The sequence below is a fragment of the Psammomys obesus genome, unplaced genomic scaffold (assembly GCF_907164565.1).
Source record: "Psammomys obesus unplaced genomic scaffold, mPsaObe1.curated_primary_1811, whole genome shotgun sequence".
NCBI lineage: Eukaryota > Metazoa > Chordata > Mammalia > Rodentia > Muridae > Psammomys > Psammomys obesus.
In genome coordinates this window covers 28506901-28527361 of record NW_026596040.1, presented here as the reverse complement: position 1 = coordinate 28527361, position 20461 = coordinate 28506901, and the positions used below count along the sequence as shown (strand labels likewise).

General features: G+C 38.2%; 1 protein-coding gene across 2 annotated transcripts in view; it reads right to left on the bottom strand.

Moving 5' to 3' along the window:
* Positions 1-20461, bottom strand: part of Cep192 (centrosomal protein 192) — a 93589-nt gene that overhangs the window by 39487 nt on the left and 33641 nt on the right. For both annotated transcript variants that reach the window (XM_055622517.1, XM_055622518.1), the window contains exons 15-25: positions 17400-18216; positions 17198-17312; positions 13397-13565; positions 10733-11633; positions 9254-9402; positions 4838-5068; positions 1604-1729; positions 1288-1431; positions 1093-1153; positions 414-553; positions 224-316 (exon numbers count right to left, since the gene is read on the bottom strand). In XM_055622517.1, the coding sequence (XP_055478492.1) occupies positions 224-316; positions 414-553; positions 1093-1153; positions 1288-1431; positions 1604-1729; positions 4838-5068; positions 9254-9402; positions 10733-11633; positions 13397-13565; positions 17198-17312; positions 17400-18216 (2946 nt within the window). The remainder of the gene's footprint in view (positions 1-223; positions 317-413; positions 554-1092; positions 1154-1287; positions 1432-1603; positions 1730-4837; positions 5069-9253; positions 9403-10732; positions 11634-13396; positions 13566-17197; positions 17313-17399; positions 18217-20461) is intronic.

Below are 20461 nucleotides of genomic sequence, written 5' to 3'. Positions count from 1 at the left end.
TCACAGATGCCACACAAAATTCTAAGGAACTACTCAAAAATTCAAAGCATTAGGCTTCAACATCAACCACAGATACACTTCAGGTTAGGCTGACTCTCAATTTTCACAACATTGTTCTTAATTCTGAGTTTAAGCCTCATAGCATCCTGACAAGGTTACTAGCACAGTAGCCATCAGAAAATAAGAAACAAAAATACTACAGCACTCTTGCAGAAATTCTTACCTTGATATCTAGGCAAACTTCAATATTCCCAGCATTTTTCAAAGGCAAGGGCTGCTTTGTTGAGGAATTTACATCGGCCAACAAATAGACAGTCTACAGGGTAGGGCAAAGATGCATTCAAAAAGCTGTCACAATTAAAGAAATATCAACCTGGATACAACAGAATACAGTAGAGAGAAGATGAGGATACCTGTAAGTCCTTAGGGGCATGGATCCTAGCTATGCCTGCTCTTGCTCGGAGGTCCACACTTCTAAGAACCGGCATAGGGTTTGGGCTGTCAACTTCTATATCCACTCTGGCCAGGAATTCTTCTGCTGGGCCTAGAATTTCTATAAAAGTTTTACTCTTTTAGTTCAGTAAAGAGATTCCAAATTTCGCTGGAGAGATGGCTCAGCAGTTAAAGGCTAGGCTCTCAACCAAAACTATAAGAGATCCCAAAATTTTACCAGTCACCCAAAAGGATGTCTTTAAGAGTCCAAAGAAAATTCAAGAAGCAAGGACATGGCTTACTGGGTAAAAGCGCTTGACATACAAGTCTGATGACCTAAGTATAATCCTCAGAACCCACATAAAGATAGGAAAAAACCAACTTCATAAAATAAAAACAAAAGAAAAATCAGTTGAGGCTTTTAAAACAATCTAAACCTAAGTATGACTAGAGAGAAAAGTAGAGAGAAAATTGGCTTATTTCAGCACTTGCTTACCTACACAGGCCTGACCTCAAATATCATGCCATCTTCCCGATTTTTCCAAACAACATAAAATTCTTGGCAATAGTTCAAAATATTGTCATTTACTTATTAAGAAAGTAAAGTGCAAATGTGAAGTTTAATTACAGAACTGAATACTGTCCCCAAAAATATGATACCTGAAGTGAGGAGTTTCTTTGGGCTATGGAAAATAATCCAAACTATCAGAAATTCTGGATCCTATGAAATAAAAAAAAAAAAAAAAAAAAAAAAATTAACATATATTAAGACTGAAATCTCAAAGAGATAAAAGTAGTTTGAAAACTTGTTCTTTACTTCTAGGCCAGTTTTGTTTTTAAAGTGAGACAACTTACTTTTCCATCATAACTGGGAGGCATCACATGACTAACTACAGATGCGGCTACGAGCTGAGCAATCACATCAGCAAAAGGAGCAGCTTTCAAAGGTGCACGGACGGGCTCTTTGGAAAATGTGAAGCATTGCCAGGCTAAGGCATTCTATTCAGAAACAGAAAAATCACTTTCAGCAAAGTCACTGCAGTACATTTGTTAATATACTCTTTAGCAATATAATTTACTTCTACAACAAAAGATTAACCGAGTATACTGGCAGTGCCTATAACTTCAAATCAATATATTCTGTAGGTCATCTCCAATTCTAAGTACTTACAGCATTAATGATCAGTCTGATTGGCACAGCAGCATGTGTCCTATTTATTAACTTGAGTGGGAGAGCTTTCCAGCCTTCATAGGTCAAATCACCAAAATCCAGAACCCCTTTCTTTTCTGTTTCTACCTAAGTATAAAGAAAGGACTAAATGACAAAAGCCAGTCTATTATTAATGAATATCTTGTCTACATTCTTCTTTAGCCACAGTTAAGAATCAGAGTGATGGGTAAGCTTAGACCTAAGTTTTTCCATTTTATTTTATTTTCCACTTTATTTTATTATTGTCTGTAAAACTAAGTGTTAAAGTCTTCTTTTAAAGTAGTACTCAATGTACTATAGATTACGGCAATGTGGGCTACCCTTACTTCGAAAACACTATTAGATCTTAAGATGAAACCAACCATTTTATAAAACATAACTCTTATTTATTTAGTGTTTTTTCAAGACAAGGTTTCCCTCTACAACCTTAGCTGTCCTGCACTTGGCTGTCTTGGACTTGCTTTGTAGACCAGGCTGGCCTTGTCAAACACGCAGAGATCCACCTGCTTCTGCCTCCCCACCTGGCTTCATAAATTTCTTTTTATTTAGTCCTATCATTAGACTATTAATTCCTTAATTCCTTTCACAACTTCATGAAGATCTTGGTACAGTTCATATTTAGTCTGATACAAAAAGACTATTCAAAATGATATCAAATAGGCCTAGCAAAGGTTGAGAATTAAGTGTGGACTATGTAGCAGATTGCTGTATCTCTAACATTAGAGAGAAAACTAACAAACTGACCTTCATAGCACTTGTGTGAAATTTTATACAATATTTAAAATATATAAACTTTTCTTTTATGGTTTATGAAACTACAAGGAAATAAGACACATTAGCAAGTGGAAGCTGAATTCCACAATGGCCAATGAAGGTCAGGGTCCTAATTAACCCCCAAAGTAGTTGAGGTTTTGACACTTTCCAAAGGTAGTATATTTCACCTGCTGGCCAAATCTGGAATGAAATGTAAACACCATACATAAAGTCCTGAAATTCAGAGTGTTCTTTCTAGAAATATTTTTTTTTTAATTAAAACTTAAAAATCTCTATCCTAATGTTCAAAAACAACAAAGAACCTTTCCAGGAAGGAATGGGTACATTTCAAAAGACTGTTTGCAAGAACAGCAGAGCCTAAGTCTAGGCCACACCAGCTACTGGCATAGAGCTCCAGCTGAGACAGAGACTTTCACACCTTCACTGCAGTTCCACAATTGCTCTCAGAGTAATGAAGACACATGGAAAGAGACATTGTAACAAAAACATGTTAAAGGAGGTTGGTATCCAGCAGGGTATAATGGATCACTCCTTTAATTCCAGAATTTGAGGAGGCAGAGGCAGGAAGACCCCTGTGAGTTTGAGGCCAGCCTAGTCTACAAATCCAGTCCAGGACAGCCAAGGCTACACAGGAAAACCCTGTCTTGGGGGGAGGAGGGAGGTGGAGAAAACAAACAAACAAACAAAAATTGGAATCCATTAACAAAAGAGAAGTAACAGAAAGATCAGCACTAGTCACATCAGACTTTTAAACAAAAGTGAAAGAATGACCCAGTTCTCAGTCCCTGATGCCTAAGACAGCAACTCTAATGGCCTAGTTTACACTGACTTATTTCATCTTATTATACCTACCTATGGTGCTTCTCAAAGTTGTCTTTTAAAATCAAAGCTCAGTCATACTGACATTGGTATTTCTGAGCTTGCCAGATGAGTACAGTAGGCCCTTGATTTGGGACTCAACACTGCTCTACACTGCAAAGTAACCACTGATGTGAGCCACTCATAACATGACGTGGAAACCTAAAATACTGCACGGGTCATAATTTTTCACATCTGCTAAAAATGTAAGCTGCTCAAGGGCAGGTCCAAAAGCCTTGGATAATGGATTTGCTGACAAGGAGAAAATTAGAAATATTCTTTCTCAGTGGTCCTTAAGAGGACCTGAACAGGCAAAAACTGAGAATGTCTGTAGATATTTTTGGTTTTCACCACAGAGATAGGAACAGTAACTGATTGCTAATGGGCAGGGGACAGGAGAAAAGCTGTGTATTCTACATTGTCCAAGACAGGCCCCTTATATCAATAGTTTTAAAAGGTGAAAACCCAGACTTAGCAAATGGCAAGCACAGCAGAGCTGATGGAGAAGTACGTGAGACCATCTCTAAGCTCACTTCTTTCTCCATGTCCTACAGCATAAACTGGTGAACTAATTCTCTTAGAGAATATGAACTATGGAAAACTCCCTGAATGATTCTCACCATTCTAGTCTCTCAGGAAGGCTGCCTTGCCATTCACTCACCACAGCTCTGGCTTAAACTGTAAGTCACTATGGCATTGTTAAATTAAATGAAAGATGACCAAATAATAGTTAATCAAGAGCCCTTCACCTCAACAGGTACATTATCACATTAAGGGTTACTATCTCAACATGGGAAAAAGAAAGAAAAGGAGGAGGAGATAAACCACTAGAACTTAGGTAAGTATGTATACAAGAGAAATCATAAGAAAATAGATTAATGTTATACTTTATAGTCCTTTTAGTAACTCTATTCATAGTTCTATTTTAAAAAATGGTAATTTCAAATCTTGGAATAAAAACAAAATAAGGACTTAATGTGGTAGCATATGCCTTTAATCCCAGTACTTGGGAGACAGAGGCTGGTGGATGGTTGAGGCCAGCCTGGTCTATACAGTAAGAGCCTGTATTAAAAAAACAATAATTAAAAAAAAAAAAATCCCAGCACTTGGAGAGACAGAAGCATGTGGATTGCTGTGAGTTCAAAGCCAGCCTGGTCTACAACGCAAGTCCAGGCTACACAGAGAAACCCTGGCTCAAAAAAAAAAAAAAAAAAAAAAGAAGGAAGGAAGGCTAGACAGAGGGAGAGATAATTAAGAACTAAGGTTCCAGTGGTTAAGAGCACTTGTTACTCTCAGAGTAAGAATTTCCTAGCATCCATATGGTGGCTCACAATTTGTAACTCCAGTTCCAGAAGATCCAGTAACTCTCCTCTGACCTACACAGGTACACATGTGGTGCATGTACGTACATGGAAACATACACTCATACACATAAAAGTAAATGAATCTAAAGGAAATACTTTTTAAGAAACAACTAAGATTTAGCTTGAAACACTGTGGCCCACAAATTCTTTCTTTATTAAAACATTAGCAAATGATAAAGATTCATTTACAAACAGTTACCTCAATAATAGGGCTTTCAGCAATGGCAGTAAGAGTGACTCTCCTTCCCAAAGCTTCTGCTTGAACTATTGTATCAGCATCTGCTGAAAATGGCCAAGAAGCAACACTGAATGTACATCTGAAAATCCCAGAATTTGTGGGTATAAAAAGAATTTTTATCTCTTCGGTGGCATGCGGTCTTACAACAAATTTATTCTTAAAAACTAAACATGTTTGTCTTGAAAGATCCACCTGTAAATAAGAACACGATAGTGTGTTAGAAATGACCTTACCTTTCAAGGCTAATCATCTAATTTAAGACTCTTTTCCCCAGTCAAACTATGAAATCTCAACCTTCATTACATGTATAAAAAGATTCAACTCTTGTAACTCATTATTGAAAGGTATCATCAGTCCAAAGGAAAAGGCTCTTTGATGGTGGTAACATGACTTGTAGGTAAAAGGTACTTAATATTAAACTTCACAACTTGAGTTTGACCCCTGGAACTCACATGGTAAAGGAGAAAACCGATGTTTACAAGTTGACCTTTGTTTGACCTATACACCTGGGTTATAGCATGCAAATAACCACCCACATATAAGTGAAAATAAGTTATTCTCACTACATAAGAACTGTAACCACTCCTAGGGACTTTAAGGTGAACATATTTGCCTATACCCACACTTTTCTAAAAAGGACACTGAACACAGAAGTACTTCACAGCCCCAGAAACCTGTGTAGGATATGATTTCTATTTCTACATACTGTGTCAAATCTCACCTTCAACTTACAATGCTTTCCTCCAGTTATTTTATTTTTATCTTATTTAATGATCTGGTAACAGATGGAAAAGTGAGGAAAAGAAGAGAACAGAGAAGTTATGGTTAATGCTGTCAACTACAACCACCTGGGAGATGGGCTTCTGGCCATCCCTGAGGGAGATTATCTTCATTTCTCTACCTGAAGTGGAAGACCAACCCATGGATGTCATGCCATTCCCTGTCTGCGACCTGGACTATGTGTGGAGAAAGGCAGTGGTGCTGCAGCGTGCATCTAGTGCTCTTTGCTTGCTGACTATGACACAGCCAGCTGCTTCACACTCCTGCAGCCTTGACTTTGCTGCCATGCTGGACTGCACCTTTGGACGGTGAGCCAAAATAAACCCTTTCTCCACAATGCTGTTTCTGTCAAGAGTATTTTGTCAAACAACAGGAAAAGACAGTGGCAATATTGTTTTACCAAGTAAGTAAGGACACTAAGAGGAGAAAGACAGTAAAGCACCCAGTGCTGGCTGACAAGTAACAGAGACAAAGCATGGACATATCACAGCAGGAGTGCTGACCCTGTTCCCTCCCCTCCCTACTCACAACTTATGCATCAGAGTAAAGGAAAATTACAGAATCTAATGTCAGCTGTAGTTCACCATGTGAGATCCTTGCTAGACATTAGAGCTATTGTTTCCATTAATTCAAAAGATCATATAAGAAAATTAACAGATATATCAAATGAAGATTAGGCCCAAATAAGTAACTTAGTTCTTTTCTTTCTTTTCTTGATACATGACAATAACATATTAAATAGTATTTAGTAAAACCATGAACTCTAAACACCCAGGAATTAAAATTGTGCTAAAGGCAAATTAACATGACTTTACTTTAAGTAAATAAGAAATTATGATTAATATATAGTACAACTGATAAAAATGTAAATCATGTTCAGATGTCTTATACTCTAAATGCTCTAACAATGAGGTACTTTAAAAAGACCCCATTCCAGCCGAGTTCGGTGGCACACACTTGTAATTCCAGGACTTGGAGAAGAAGCAGCAGGCAGATCTCTATGAGTTCAAGGCCAGCCTGCTCTACAAAGTGAGTCTAGGACAGCCAAGACTACAGAGAAAGACCTTGTCTCAAAAGACAACACAACACAAAACCAAAAAGCACCTATTCCAAAACCGTCCATTTGGGTAGCTATCAAGTTCTATGTGAGCAATAAAGATTTAAGGAAAAAAAAAAAAAAGCTGGGCATAGATATCTGCGTATTAATCCCAGCACTTTGGAGGGGAGAAAAGAGGGATCAAGTATGTATAAAGTCATCCTTGGCTACTTAGCAAGTCTAAGCTGGCCTTGAGACCTAGCCTCACAACAAACAAGCAAAATGAATTAAGTGTAGCAGTGCACGAGTTTGCTATATGCAATGGCTCTGCATATATACATTTATTAAGAGGGAAAAAAAGAATCTTATTTGTATTTTTATGTATACTAGAAAGATAGGAATGACTAGACATAAATAAAGGGGTGAAAAAACCAGGCACGGTGGTATACACCTATAATCCTAGCACTTGGAAGGCAAACACAGACGATGACCACAAAAACTCATGGGCAGTCTGATCTATATAGCAAGCTGCAGGCCAGGAAGGGCTACATAGGTAGTCTGTTTAAAAATAAAAAGAAACTAGGGCTGGAGAGATGAGGCAAAAGTTAAGAACTGTTCTTCCAGAGATCCTGACTGAGTTTAATTCCCAGTAACCACATGGCAGCTCATAACCATCTGTAATGAGATCTGGTGCCTTCTTCTAGTACACAGGCACACATGCAGGCAGAATGCTGTATAAATAATAAATAATAAATAAAAACAAGCAAAACCAAAAAGGAGGCCAGTAAGATGTTCACTGAGTACAGGCACTTGAGCTCCAGCTCAAGATGTGGCTACTCAGGCAACAGTGGCATGACTGTTAGCAGGTAACAAACACTTTCAGGTTGATTTAAGACCTGCTTTATAAAAGGAAATCCACACCAGGTACTGCACACCAGATAAAATTATGATTGGTGAAGGTCACAGATCCTCCTGGGAGAACTCACTACTATTATTTAGCTTAGCTAAACATGATGCCAAACCAAATGCTAAATTTTTAGGTTTAAACACAAAGACAAATCCTATCTTCAGCCTTACAAAGAGAAGCTTTTCTTTGCATAGAACAGTGATGAATGCAAAGACTCCTGGCTGTTCACAGTGATCAAAATAAAAGACAGTTGCGTTCTCAGCCCTAAACAGGAAGGACATTTATACCAATCCCTCTAAGGTTAGGGGACCATTGTCAAAGAGGGAGCAGAGAAAATGTAGAAGCTGGAAGTTAGGAAGAAAGGCTGAAAAAAAATGCTATCTTCCAGGCATACCACTGTAAACATGATCTCAAGACTGGCCTACCCGGAGTTTGGGGAGTTTAGCTAAAGAGTTGGAGGAAGAACAGAGGGACCCGCAGCGACAAGAACTCCACAAGAAGACTAACAGAATCAACTAACCTAGGCCCATGGGGGCTAGGAACCCCCAACCAAAGAGCATGCATGGACTGGACCTAGGGCCCCTACACATATGTAGCTGATGGGCAGCTTGGTCTTCCTAGAAATTTCCCCTAGAAATTGGAGCGGGGGACTGTCTCTTGATACATACTCTGTTGCCTGATTTTGGATCACTTTCTCCTGCTGCCTTGTCTGGCCTCAGTAGAAGAGGTTGCACTTAGTCCTGATGCAACGTGATGTGCTGGGGTGGGTTAGTACAGGGGTACAGGGTAAAGGTGGGGGTGAAGGCTCTCCCTTCTGGGAAGATGGGGAAGGGGGAACGGAGGAAGAGCGTAGGACTGGGAAGAGAGGAGGGAGGGGGTTATAATCAACATGTAAAGTGAAAAAATAAAAACATCAATTAAAGCAAAAGACTGGCCTACCAACACAAATCATGAATTGGAGAGGCCCTCATGTAGCTCTATTCTTCTCTGCTGAACTACAGGCTATTGATGGATTCACTGTCTTTAGCTGTATACCCAAGCATGAGTTCTCCACATACCAATAAATAATTCCAGTGAATAATGGTTTGTGTCACAACCATTATTTTCCCTTGTAAAGGTAAAGAGGATGACAATGGTGAGATGAGAAAGGGTGGGCAGACAGTAATCAGGGTGCATTATAATACAGAAAGTATCAAAAAACAAGTTTAAAACTTTAAAAAAAAATTCCAAAAGGGGGGGTGGAGAAATGTCTCTGTCGCTAAGAACACTCTTGCAGCAGACTCAGGTTCAGTCTCTAGGACCCCATAACAGCTCAAAGCTCTCTAAAGCTCAAAATCCCTTCTTCTGTCCTCTGTGGGCAATGCACACTTTTGGTGCACACATATATACAAAGGCAAAGCACTCATATACATAAAAATAAATAATCTTAAAAAGAAACTTTCAAAAGAAAAGTTTAATCACTTAAAAAAGGAAAAAAAGAGGAGTGGATCTAGGAATAGGTTAAGGAGAGGGGAACCAAAAAACACAGTATGTATGTATGAAATTATCAAAGCATTAAAAACACTTTCTCATTTTAAAAGGTGAGTAAGAGGGAAGTAAAGTACTTCATTAAAGTGCAGCTGTGAAGCCCAATAAGAAGACACAGAAAACTTACCTTCTCACCGTTCACACAAACACTGAGAATTCTGATGCTGCCTTGCAGCCAACAGTCAGTTGGGTTAAAGACACTAAGGAGGGTCTGTGAAGCAATCCCTACACAGCAAGCATGAGGAAACTTCAGTTCCTCAGGTACTGTGGCATTCCCTGCATGAGAGTAAGTCAAAATGCAAGTTACAGTAAACATCTTATTAAAAGCAGTATTTGGTTAAAAGAATACACAGGATTACCCAGTTGTAGCCAAAAGCTACAGAATAAATGCCCAGCGTGTAAGAATCCGTGACACAGCTGGAGAGATGGCTCAGTGGTTAAGAGCACTGTCTGCTCTTCCAAAGGACTCAGATTCAATTCCCAGCACCCACATGGCAGCTCACAACTACCTGTACCACCAATTCCAAGGGATCTGACACCATCACACTAATGCACATAAAATTTAAAAGAAAAAAAAAAAGAATCCTTGACATAAAAGGCCTCAATGGAAGCTACCAATAATTCCTATCTCCTCTATACAGCTGTTTTTCACAAACAATGAAAACACAAGTAAAGCTAATGAAACTGAGAATTTACATCAAATCTAACCTTTGCTGTTGCTGCCATGATGCCCTTTTTCTTTCCCAAGTTATAAGCCACTGGCAGGCAAAGAGAAGCCCTAGAGGCTCTATTTTCATGTGTGCCTGGATACACAATGTCTTCACAGCACTCTTTAGCCTTTTTCCTATCCTCACACTCAGGTGAGCTCTATATGGACAATCCTCAGCTCCACATGCCTTATGACTGTCATCAGGAAAAGCATGCTGTGAATGAGAGCAGAGTTCTGCTCCTCACTATTATAGTATCACCCCCATGAAGCACCAGCGGAAGGTACCTCATTCTGAGAAATGATCCTAAAGAGGACATTTCCTAATAAAAGAATAGCAAAATCAAATAAAGAGGAAAAACAAAATCAGAACGACCTCAAAAACTATAAGCATACAGTTTACTGTTGTCCTAAGACAACTTCAGTAAACCCTTCATAGAAACATTCTGATGTTCTCAATATAAGACAAAGGATGAGCTTGTAAGAAATAAAACAAAAGCTCAAGGTCATTTTCCCTACATAGTAAGTGTGAGCCCAATCTGAGATCCTGTTTTGTTTTGTTTTAAAGGAAATAAGTAAATAGAGGGGAGGGGGCTGGAGAGCTGGCTCAGCAGTTAAGAGAACTTGCTGCTCAATAATGAAGACCTAAGTTCAAATCCCAGCATCCCTATCAGGCAGTCCACAATCACCTGCAACTCTAGCTCCAAGAGATCCTCTGTAGGCACTTGCACATGTATGTCTATACACACACATAAATAAAAATAAATCTTAATAATTTGAAACTTAAAGAAATTAATTCCAACCAGCATTTCTTTGAAACAAACTAGATTTGTGGACCCATTTGAGGAAATTCAGACTTTAGGTAACAACAAGCAATAGTGGAGAAGAAAAGCATCTTACCAAATCCAGACACCATCCCTGAGCCCCATGGTTCAGTCTCAGAGTTTGTACCAACAGACTGCACAGGAAATGGTCTTGCTGTACTTAGCTGGTTCTGGTGTACAGCAGTAGAACACAGGTTATAAATAGAAGAGGGAGCCATCAATCCAGAGGCAAGATTTGGTCCTAAATACATCCCAGAAGCCACATCTGGTACAACAGGAGGATAAGAATATCTTGAAATCCCAGAGACCTGCATGCCTGCATGGCACTGAGGCAAGGTGGCACTCCCAGATGAAGAGACTGGCCCCAGATACTGTGGTGCCACAGAAGCTGTGTATAGAGAATGTCCAGTCCAGAGTGCAGGACACACAGCAGGCCGGTTCTGCACATTAGCAACAGAAGCATGAGCTGAAATGTGGGGTGTAAGACTATGCTGGTTTCCAGAGGTGCCCAGACTTGGAATCTGGCTGCTAGATTCACTGCTGGCAGTTGACAGACCAACAGATGTTAGTCTTTGACCTTGGTCCACAGCCTTTTGGCTCAGTACAGGGAGGGTCAACATGCCTGTCCCAGACCGGTGACTAAGACCTGGCTTGTTCAGGAGAACTTGGCCAATCAGGTCCTGCTCACTGGGGCCAGATGTTGAATCCACCTTACTGGATCCCAAGGGTTCCCCACTTTTGGAAGAAGTATCTTGACTTGATGTAAAATTAGGCTCTCCATTTTCAAATCCGCTCCTCAGAGAAGGAGTTTCTGTTTCGTTTCCTAAACCAGACTCATTCTGGATAATACATGGCAACAAATGTTTCTCTGCATTCTGACCTGGAACTTTGTCTCTTAATTTCTCCATAGTTTGTTCCTCTGATGAAGTTGGACTGGCTGGAATAATTGTGGTGCTCAACTCACTGGTGAGATCATTCTGAATGTAACAAATTTTGGTTTTTTAATAATCCATAAATTAAACAATATATAACAGATTCAAACAATGCTGGTATAAGTCTCCAATTGAAATCTACATGGTACCCTCAAACACAAAGTGCACAAAGGAAAATAACTACAAATATAAAATGCAGCCTTACACATGAAAACTGCACCTGCTTTATAAAAGTCTTACAACAGGAGGAAAATAAAAGGTAAACCACAATTACATCTAAAACATTTACGTAAAGAACCAAAGTCATCCAACATTTTCTTCAAATTAAGGGATTCCTTGTTAATTTTATGAAAATAGTGTAAATTAGTAAACAAAAAAGTAAGGTGCAAAGAAGCTACCAAATGATATGGACATGAGGCTGGAATTAGTACAAAGCTAACTCAGAAACCATGCCCATACCCATTAATTTTCCACACTGTATTAAATATGCTTGAAGAACTTAAAGATAATAATTTTTGTAAGAACTAAGCCTTTTCCAACCTCTAAAATATGGTATGTTTCTTTTTTATTATTTCTTTATAATGTACAACCTGAGGAGTAAGATACAGATCTGAAAGATGAACAATCTAAAACTAACACACAGGAGCACATTGAACTCTCACTTATTATTTTTGGTTACATTGGAAGTTACTCAAACCAAAGCTTTAGAAACAATGATATAGTAAATAGAGATAGAGACCAGATTATTGGTCAATTACTAATAGTAACAGAAACACGTCCTTAGGGTTGAATCACAAAGTGATAAGCACTGACTTCAAACCACAAGCCTTCACAAAGGTGAAGAAAATAGGATTAGAGAGGGCTAGTAATCGAGAAAACAGCAGACAAGTTGTCAGGCCTCAGCATTTAGCAGTTAAACACTGTGCTAAGAAAACAGAGACTCAGGGGACAGAAATGGATTAATTTAAACTGAGGATATATTACAAAAGCTTAGGAACCCCACAGCTTTGTAAGATAATTAATGCTTCCTCTAGAAGATATGGGTTTGAAAATTCCAGTGCCTGATATAGAATACCTTCCTATAAGCTAATGGTCAGGGAGTTTCTACAGACTCTCAAAACAACACCTGCTACTGCCACTGCTTTTAGCTGCTCACCATAACTAGATGGTAAGAACCTATTACTAAAGACACAACACTTTGGTTGCAGAGACTACTGAAATCAAGCTAGAACTGACCCAAAAACTTCCTCCTTGCTGGCTAGCCTGCACAACATTGAAAGATGTTATGCCAACTATAAGAGAAAAGTCATCAATGGACTTATACAGTGGTGTACCCTGTACGCCACAACACTGACCTACCAAGAGAGATGCACTCATTGAGGCAATATTGGCATAATTATTGGGGTACCAAATGCTTTCTAACTGGATTTGAGGGCTGCTCCACAGGAAGAAATTCACACCTGATACTGGAAACCTGGTCAAAAGCCCAGAGTTAGGGAGGTCATGGACTCTATGGGAACCTACTACTAGTGTTTTGCTAAAAGGACATATTGTCAAAGGGCCTCCTATTTCTGTCTACGCCTGTAGATCAATGCTGCTCTCAAACTTTAGTCAAAGATACTTCTTTTTGAAGTGGAAGGGAGCCAATGTAGACACTTAAGTTCAAATATATACCCACATTAATTCATTCTAAAGATACCGAAGTTAACAAGAAGGTAAACAGACCGGAATTCCAGTATGAATCAAATATCACTAATACTTTTGGTCTCGAAGCCTTACTTTTAGTAAACAGTCCAAGTGCCACCTACCTTGTGGTCCTCTGAGCTTTCATCAGCAGCTGAGACAGGAAAGGTGATTTCCTGTTCAGACACATAAGTCAGCCTACTAATAACATCACGGGAACATGCCATCTGAAACAACTCACTCTCTGAGTGACCCTTATGGTGATGAGCTGACTCAAGAGACTCCAGAGCACATCTGAAAGAAAAAAACAGAAGCATGGTGTTAGAGTCTGTATAAATAACTGACCACTCCTGTCTGTCTATAAGCGTGAAGGAACTCAACCACAAAACTTACTTTCTTTAATTAAAATGATCAATATATTCCTGCTGACGACCTACCTGGTAAGCTACCATTGAAGAAAAAGCTGTCTTTATGTTAGTAAATACCATAAACAGACACAAAACAGTTATTCATTCAATAAAAATTTACTGAGTACATGACAAACAGCAGTTAATAAAACCATTAAAAACAACACAGAAAATGGCATAAATAAGGCAAGAAAATGCTTGTGTTATTACCAATATAAAGGTAAAATAAACAATTTTTGGTTGAGCAATTAAGCAGCACCTAGAAAAAAATTCCTTGACTCAAATACTCTACACTTGAGAGAAAGTCTGCCAGAAAAAATGATAAATATAAAACACTTTAGAAAAGATATGCTTATTGATAATAAAGTAGGAAGCTTAAGTGTCATACAAGATGAACTGAGGTACAGCACAAGCATACAGCAAAATACTCTTTAACCACCAAAAACAATGCTGTTAGGGATGAGGATATAGTTCAATGGCATAATGTTTTGTTAGCATTTTTAACATATAACAAAATCTCAATGGAGCTGAATACTGATCTCTGGCTTAGAAAGATACTCAAAATATATTAAGTAAAACAAAAAAACTAAACTACTGGATGAAAGCTAAGGATGTGACAGTGGCAGATAATGCTCAAAAACTTAAGTATCAATCCCCAGTACCAATACAGAAAAATAAAAACAGCAAAATAATAAAACAGCCTTTGATATGAAACCCATATTTATTTAACATAAACACACACTGGTGTTACTTCTAGCTTATTTTGTTCTTGCCTCCAACCTCCAGATTGGGGGAGAAAAGAAGCAAACTCAAAAATCACAGCACAGGAAGGGCTGCTGAGATGGCTCAGCAAGTAAAGGCGCTTGCTCCCAAATGTGATGACCTGAATTTGATTCCCAGGACTCACATGGTGAAAGGAGAAAACAGGCTCCCATAGGTTGTCCTCTGACCTCAACAATCATTGAGGCACGTGCACCTTCATGAATGTGAGTACAATCACAGACACCTATGCATGCCCCACATTGTTGTGGATATAAACAGGTTTTAGTTTTGATCCCAGGTGTGGGATGTGAGACTGATGCAGATGGTCCGTAGAAGCAGACTATTTGCCTCATGTGGGCACAAACACAGTATATGTTTTGCCATCAAGCCAGCATGTACACAGATTGTTCTCTGTTTCTCTTCTTCAGAAATATTCATACACATAAAGTAAAATAATCTTTAAAAGATTATTTATTTTAAACTTTTAAAACACTCCCAGTGGGTATAGTGGTAATCCCAGCAATCAGGAGGCAGAGGCAGGCAGATCTCTGTGAATCTCCAGCCTGGTCTACAGAGCGAGTTCCAGGACAGGCAGGGCACAGAAAAACGTGTCTCAAAAAAAAAAAAAAAAAGGTAGCAAAACACAAATGATATACTAAACTGAATAAACCATGAAAGTCCCTGTCCTAGCATTAAACTGTCAACTTGACACAGCCTAGAATCACCTGAAAAAATCTTAATTGTCTTTATCAGGTTGATATGTGGATACATGTGTGAGGGACTGCCTTCACTGTCTAAGTGGCGCCATGTCTAAGCATGGACTGTCAGAAGGCTAGGTAAACATGCTTCTTTCAGTCACAGGGTAAGCCAACAAGCAGTATTCACAAGGTTCCTGCCTTGAGTTACTGCCCCGACTTCTCGCAATAATGGACTGACTATAACCTGGAAGTATAAGCTGGAACAAACTTTTTCCTCTCCGAAGTTAATTGCTTTTGGTCAGAATGTTTTATCATAGCAACATAAAAAAACTAAAACAACCCATTATACAGTCTGTAATATTTTCTTTTAAATATGGAGATAATCACAATATTAGATCTGGGGAGGGCTCAGTGGGTAAAGCGCTTGCAGACAATTAAGAGGAAGTGAGTCTCAATTCCCAGCACCCATGTACAGAAAAAAGAGAGAGAGAAAGAAAGAAAGAAAGAAAGAAAGAAAGAAAGAAAGAAAGAAAGAAAGAAAAGGAAGAATCCACTAGCTATGGCAGTATGAACCTCCAATGCCAGTGAGGGAATGGAGACAGGAGGAACCAAAGGGGCTTGCTGGCCAAAGCTTACTGGCTTGTGTGGACAAATGGGTGCGCTGTAGGCTCTGTCAAAGACCCTCCTCAATATAAAATAAAGTGGGAACAACTGAAATGGCACTGGGGAGGCAAAAGCAGGTAGATCTCTGTTGAGTTCAAGGCCAGCCATGAAAAATAAAAATTGTTTTTACTTTTATTTATTTTTTAAAAGAGAAATAATGTGAATAATATAAACATAGAGAAACAAGCAATGTAAACAACCTAAAATATCATAAAAACATACAAATACTGAAACAAATTCAACCTCCTCCCTGTTTTACTCCTAGCGTCCTGCCAAAAAAATTTTTTTTTACAACATAAAGTTATTTTTAAATGTTTTATAAAATATTTTAATTTGCTATTATCCAAAATAATATAAATTTTTAATGTTAAAAGAAAATATTATATTTTCTCTTCAAATTGGAGATTAAGAGATTATGGTAAAACCAAGGTAAATATGCTGATTATTGCTTTTGGGAGCATCTGTCCCTTATTGTATACTATAATAACTGAAAGCCCCCGTTCGAAGATCCATCGATATCAGTCATTTCCATTTTGGGCTCAGTGGGGGTGAAGAAGAGAAACAGAGAACAATCTGTGTACACGCTGGCTTGATGGTAAGCAGCAAGCAGCAGCCAGTAAAGTCAGTGACACACACGTATGTTTAAACCATAAACAAGGATGGGAAACATCTGTGGTTCTCTGAAATAGACAATAAATCCCTGAGTAAATTACCCACAAATACTACTTATATGGCAGGTGGGCTCAGGGGGCATTGTCAAAAGTAGAAATCAGATGTCCCTCTGGAATTTGAGGGACATAGGCTATCAGGGAAGAAAACCTAGTAGGAATATAGATACATTAAACTGAAACTAGGGTAGTTTGGAAAAGCTGACCCTGTTTAGAAACAAAATTACCAAGTGTATTTTGTTTTTGCCAAAAGCAGAGAAATAGAACATGAAATTGGATGGCATAGTGAGATGGCCCAGTGGTTAAAAGCATTGGCTAATCTTTTTTTTTTTTTTTTTTTTTTTTAAACTAAAGAAATTCAGCTGGGTGTGGTGGTGCACACCTGTAATCCCAGCACTCATGGAGGAAAAGGCAAGTGGATCACTGTGAGTTCGAGGCCAGCCTGGTCTACAAAGCAACTCCAGGACAGCCAAGGCCACACAGAGAAACCCTATCTTGAAAAAACAAAAGAAAAAAAAAAAAAAAAAAAGAAAAATTCAAAAAGTATTTTAAGGACTACCTTTAAGAGATGAACCTAAAAATGACAGATTTTTCTTACACATAGCATAGCATAAATTTAAATTAATAAGCAGGTAGGGGTATGTTTAATCAAAACACATTATATGCCTTATGAAATTCTCAAATAACAGAAACAAATAAATAAAAGTAAAGTTGCAGTAAGCACTTACCCTGATAAGCTTCCAGAGTAAGAAGAATGACTGAGTGGTGAGGCAGACCGTCTGAAGCTCTCCTGGTCTTCAAAGCCAGATCCACCACTCTCAGGAGAGGCATTTTTCAAACCTACTAAAAAGGTATATTTCCCAGTAAGAACAGCAAACAGGAACAAACAACACAACCCACACAATTTCAATGATCAGTCGCTGTCCTTACCAACACTCTCAGGGAAGACCACGCAGTCTTCATCAAAAGTGACATGCTTGTCGCTGCTGCTCGTCTCACTGACACAGACCTTTTTCCTTTGGTGTTTTCGGTTATCTTGTACTGCTTCACGTTTTTCTAAAATACAAAAGGAAGGTACTCTGCAGTTCCTTCTTGATGAGCAACTACTAGATGTTGGAATGGAAACTGAGGTAGCTTTCTCACTGCTATGCACATCTGACAATCCGTCAATGGAGTGTGCCATCCTCGCCAGGCTTCGATTCTCCCTTAGGTTTGGAAGCATTGGATTCGAAGAGGCTATCGTTCTAAGTGAGTCTTGAGTATCACTCTCTGAATTTTCACCACAGACAATAGCTGCTGTATCTTCCTCTGGTTCTCTTGTAATAGTAGCACCATCACTCACCACAGTGACATCTTGAACAATCTCCTGTTTCAGCAAACATATATCCCAAATATCAGACGTGCCTGCTCTTGAAAAGGGCTCTTGTGTACCTTCACAGCTACTAGCGTCTGTTTTTGTAAGGTATTTCTCCATATCAAATGCATTGGATCTGTTATTTTTTTCTAAATCATTGAGTAAGAAATGAGGCGTGGTGAAACAGGGCTCTTGTGCATCATCATCCTGAAAAGTCTTGCCTCTTCCTTTATTTCTGAGTGTTTTCATCATGGCAACAAGCTGGGCAGGATCAGTACTCACTGACACATCTGCAATAGCAGAAGCAATGGTGCTTATTCTAAGTATGGAATCTCCACCACCAGGGACTGTGTTTTTATGCTCTTGAAGTTTGTTATTATTGCAGAAAGTGTCCTAGAAATAAGAAAAGTTTTATTAAAAAAACTCACTCCACTTCCAAGGACAAGTACAGACTAATCTTCATTTAGTGTAGTCTTCTCTTATCCAAGTTCTATAGTCTTAGGCAGCACACCAAGCTAATATACATGCTTATTCCGAGACCATATACAAACCTATGATAAAATTAATTTATAAATTAGGCACAACAAGACATAATGGGAACCACAGCCATAAAACTAATACGGGCCCAACAGTAAAAACCATGGAAAACACATACTAAAACTTCCACCTCTGGTGACAAGAAAGGTAAGGCTAACTTCCAGGTGAGAGGAACTGGAACCCCAGAGGATACTTATTTTTTTCCTACAGCAAATTTAATAGCACCCCATTTGCTCACTGTGGTGGCATATGGCTATCATCTGAGCACTTGGGAAGCATAAACAGGAGAGCAGAAGTTCAGTCATCTTCAGTTACAAAATGAGTTCAAGGCCAACCTAGGCTACGTGAGACTGTCTCAAACAAACTAATAAGCAAGGAAGGAAAGAAGGAAAGAGAGAAAAGGGAAAGAAAAGAAGGAAGAAAATTACGTTTATCAAACATTAGTAAATCAAGGAGACAGGTCATAATTTCTTGGATAATATAGAAAAATGCATAAAATTAAGAGAAAAAAAGAGAACAAAATCAGCTGGGCAAGGTGGTACACGCCTGTAATCCCAGCACTTGGGGAGGCAGGGGCAGGTGGATCTCTGTGACAGGCATATAATCATAACGGGTGATATCAAAACCTAAGTAATTGAAGGTAGAGCACAATAATTTTAAGCTACAATCAACTTTAGCATTCTTATTTAACATTAATAAAACAAAAAGAATGAAGATAACAGTTATATGTAAGGTATTTCCTTCAAATGAACAAAATGTATTTCCAAAAACAGAATAAATCCAGATCCATTTAACATGTCTTAACAATTTAAATGCCTAAGATCAAAAATCTTGAACACAGAACAATAAACCTAAAACCAATTATTTTAAAATCTGGAACACTGGACTGGAAAGATGACTCAGTAGTTAAAAGTATATGTACTGTTCTGAGAAAAACCTGACGGCAGTCCTCACACCCATGTCAAGTGGTTCACAACTGCCCAGGGGGTAGACACCCACAGGTATATGTACAGATCCTACCCACAGCATACACATAATTTAAAATAATAATTTAAGATAATAAAAAAAAATTTAAGAAATTTGGAAACTCTCGAAACCTAAGATAAATTTCTTTCAGAAGGCAAAAATTCATGGGCCTAAGTAATTAGAAAATATGTTGAGCAAGGATGAGGATATTAACCAGCAGAAGAACACTTAACTAAATATGTGTGAAGCCATGAGTTCAATTCCTATCATAGCGAAAATGTAAAGAAGGAAGGGATGGAGAGAGAGAAAAGTGTTGACACAGTTAGATTGGGAAGGAAAATGAATAATGAAAATATGATGTATCAAAACATGGAAAGACAAAACACAGGATGAAGAAGCAAAAGCTGTGCTCTCTGGAAAATTCAAGCCATTATGTTCATATTAGGAAAATAAGACAGAAAAGTCATTGAAAAAGAATCAGTGAGCTACACATTCATCTCAAGACGTTAGGAAAAAAAACAAGTGCTCAAGGCCAGTCTAAGCTTCATAACAAGACCTATTTCTAAAAAAATTAATAATAAAAATGCCAGGCCAAAAAAAAAAAAAAATGATAGTAATGTCAGGCTAGTTGGCACATACCTTTAATCCCAAAAGTAGGGAGGTTGAGACAGGCAGATCTTAGTGATTCAAGACCACCCTGGTCTACATAGGTCAGCCAACACTACACAGTGAGACCAAAGGGAGGTTAAAAAAAAAAAAACAACTATTAAAATGTTTGAACAACTTTGGGGAAAAAATAACAGAAAACAAGAAAAATCTGCCCAATCATAAACATAGAGAAAATTACAATAAATATGAAGGAATATAAAATGTTTATGTTAGAAGACTCAGTATTATAGAGAAGTGAATTTTACTGTTCTATAGATTAAATGTAATCTCATTAAAAGGACAAAGTTGTTGGTGGGTAAGTTCTTTGGTATACATTTTAAAAATGTATGAAAATTATTTTAGTAGATGCCAAGGCTTATATCAAGCAACAATATATTCGAGTAATGTAACACAGACAAAAAGATTAAAGAAAAATAGATAAAGAAAGAAAGAAAGAAAGAAAGAAAGAAAGAAAGAAAGAAAGAAA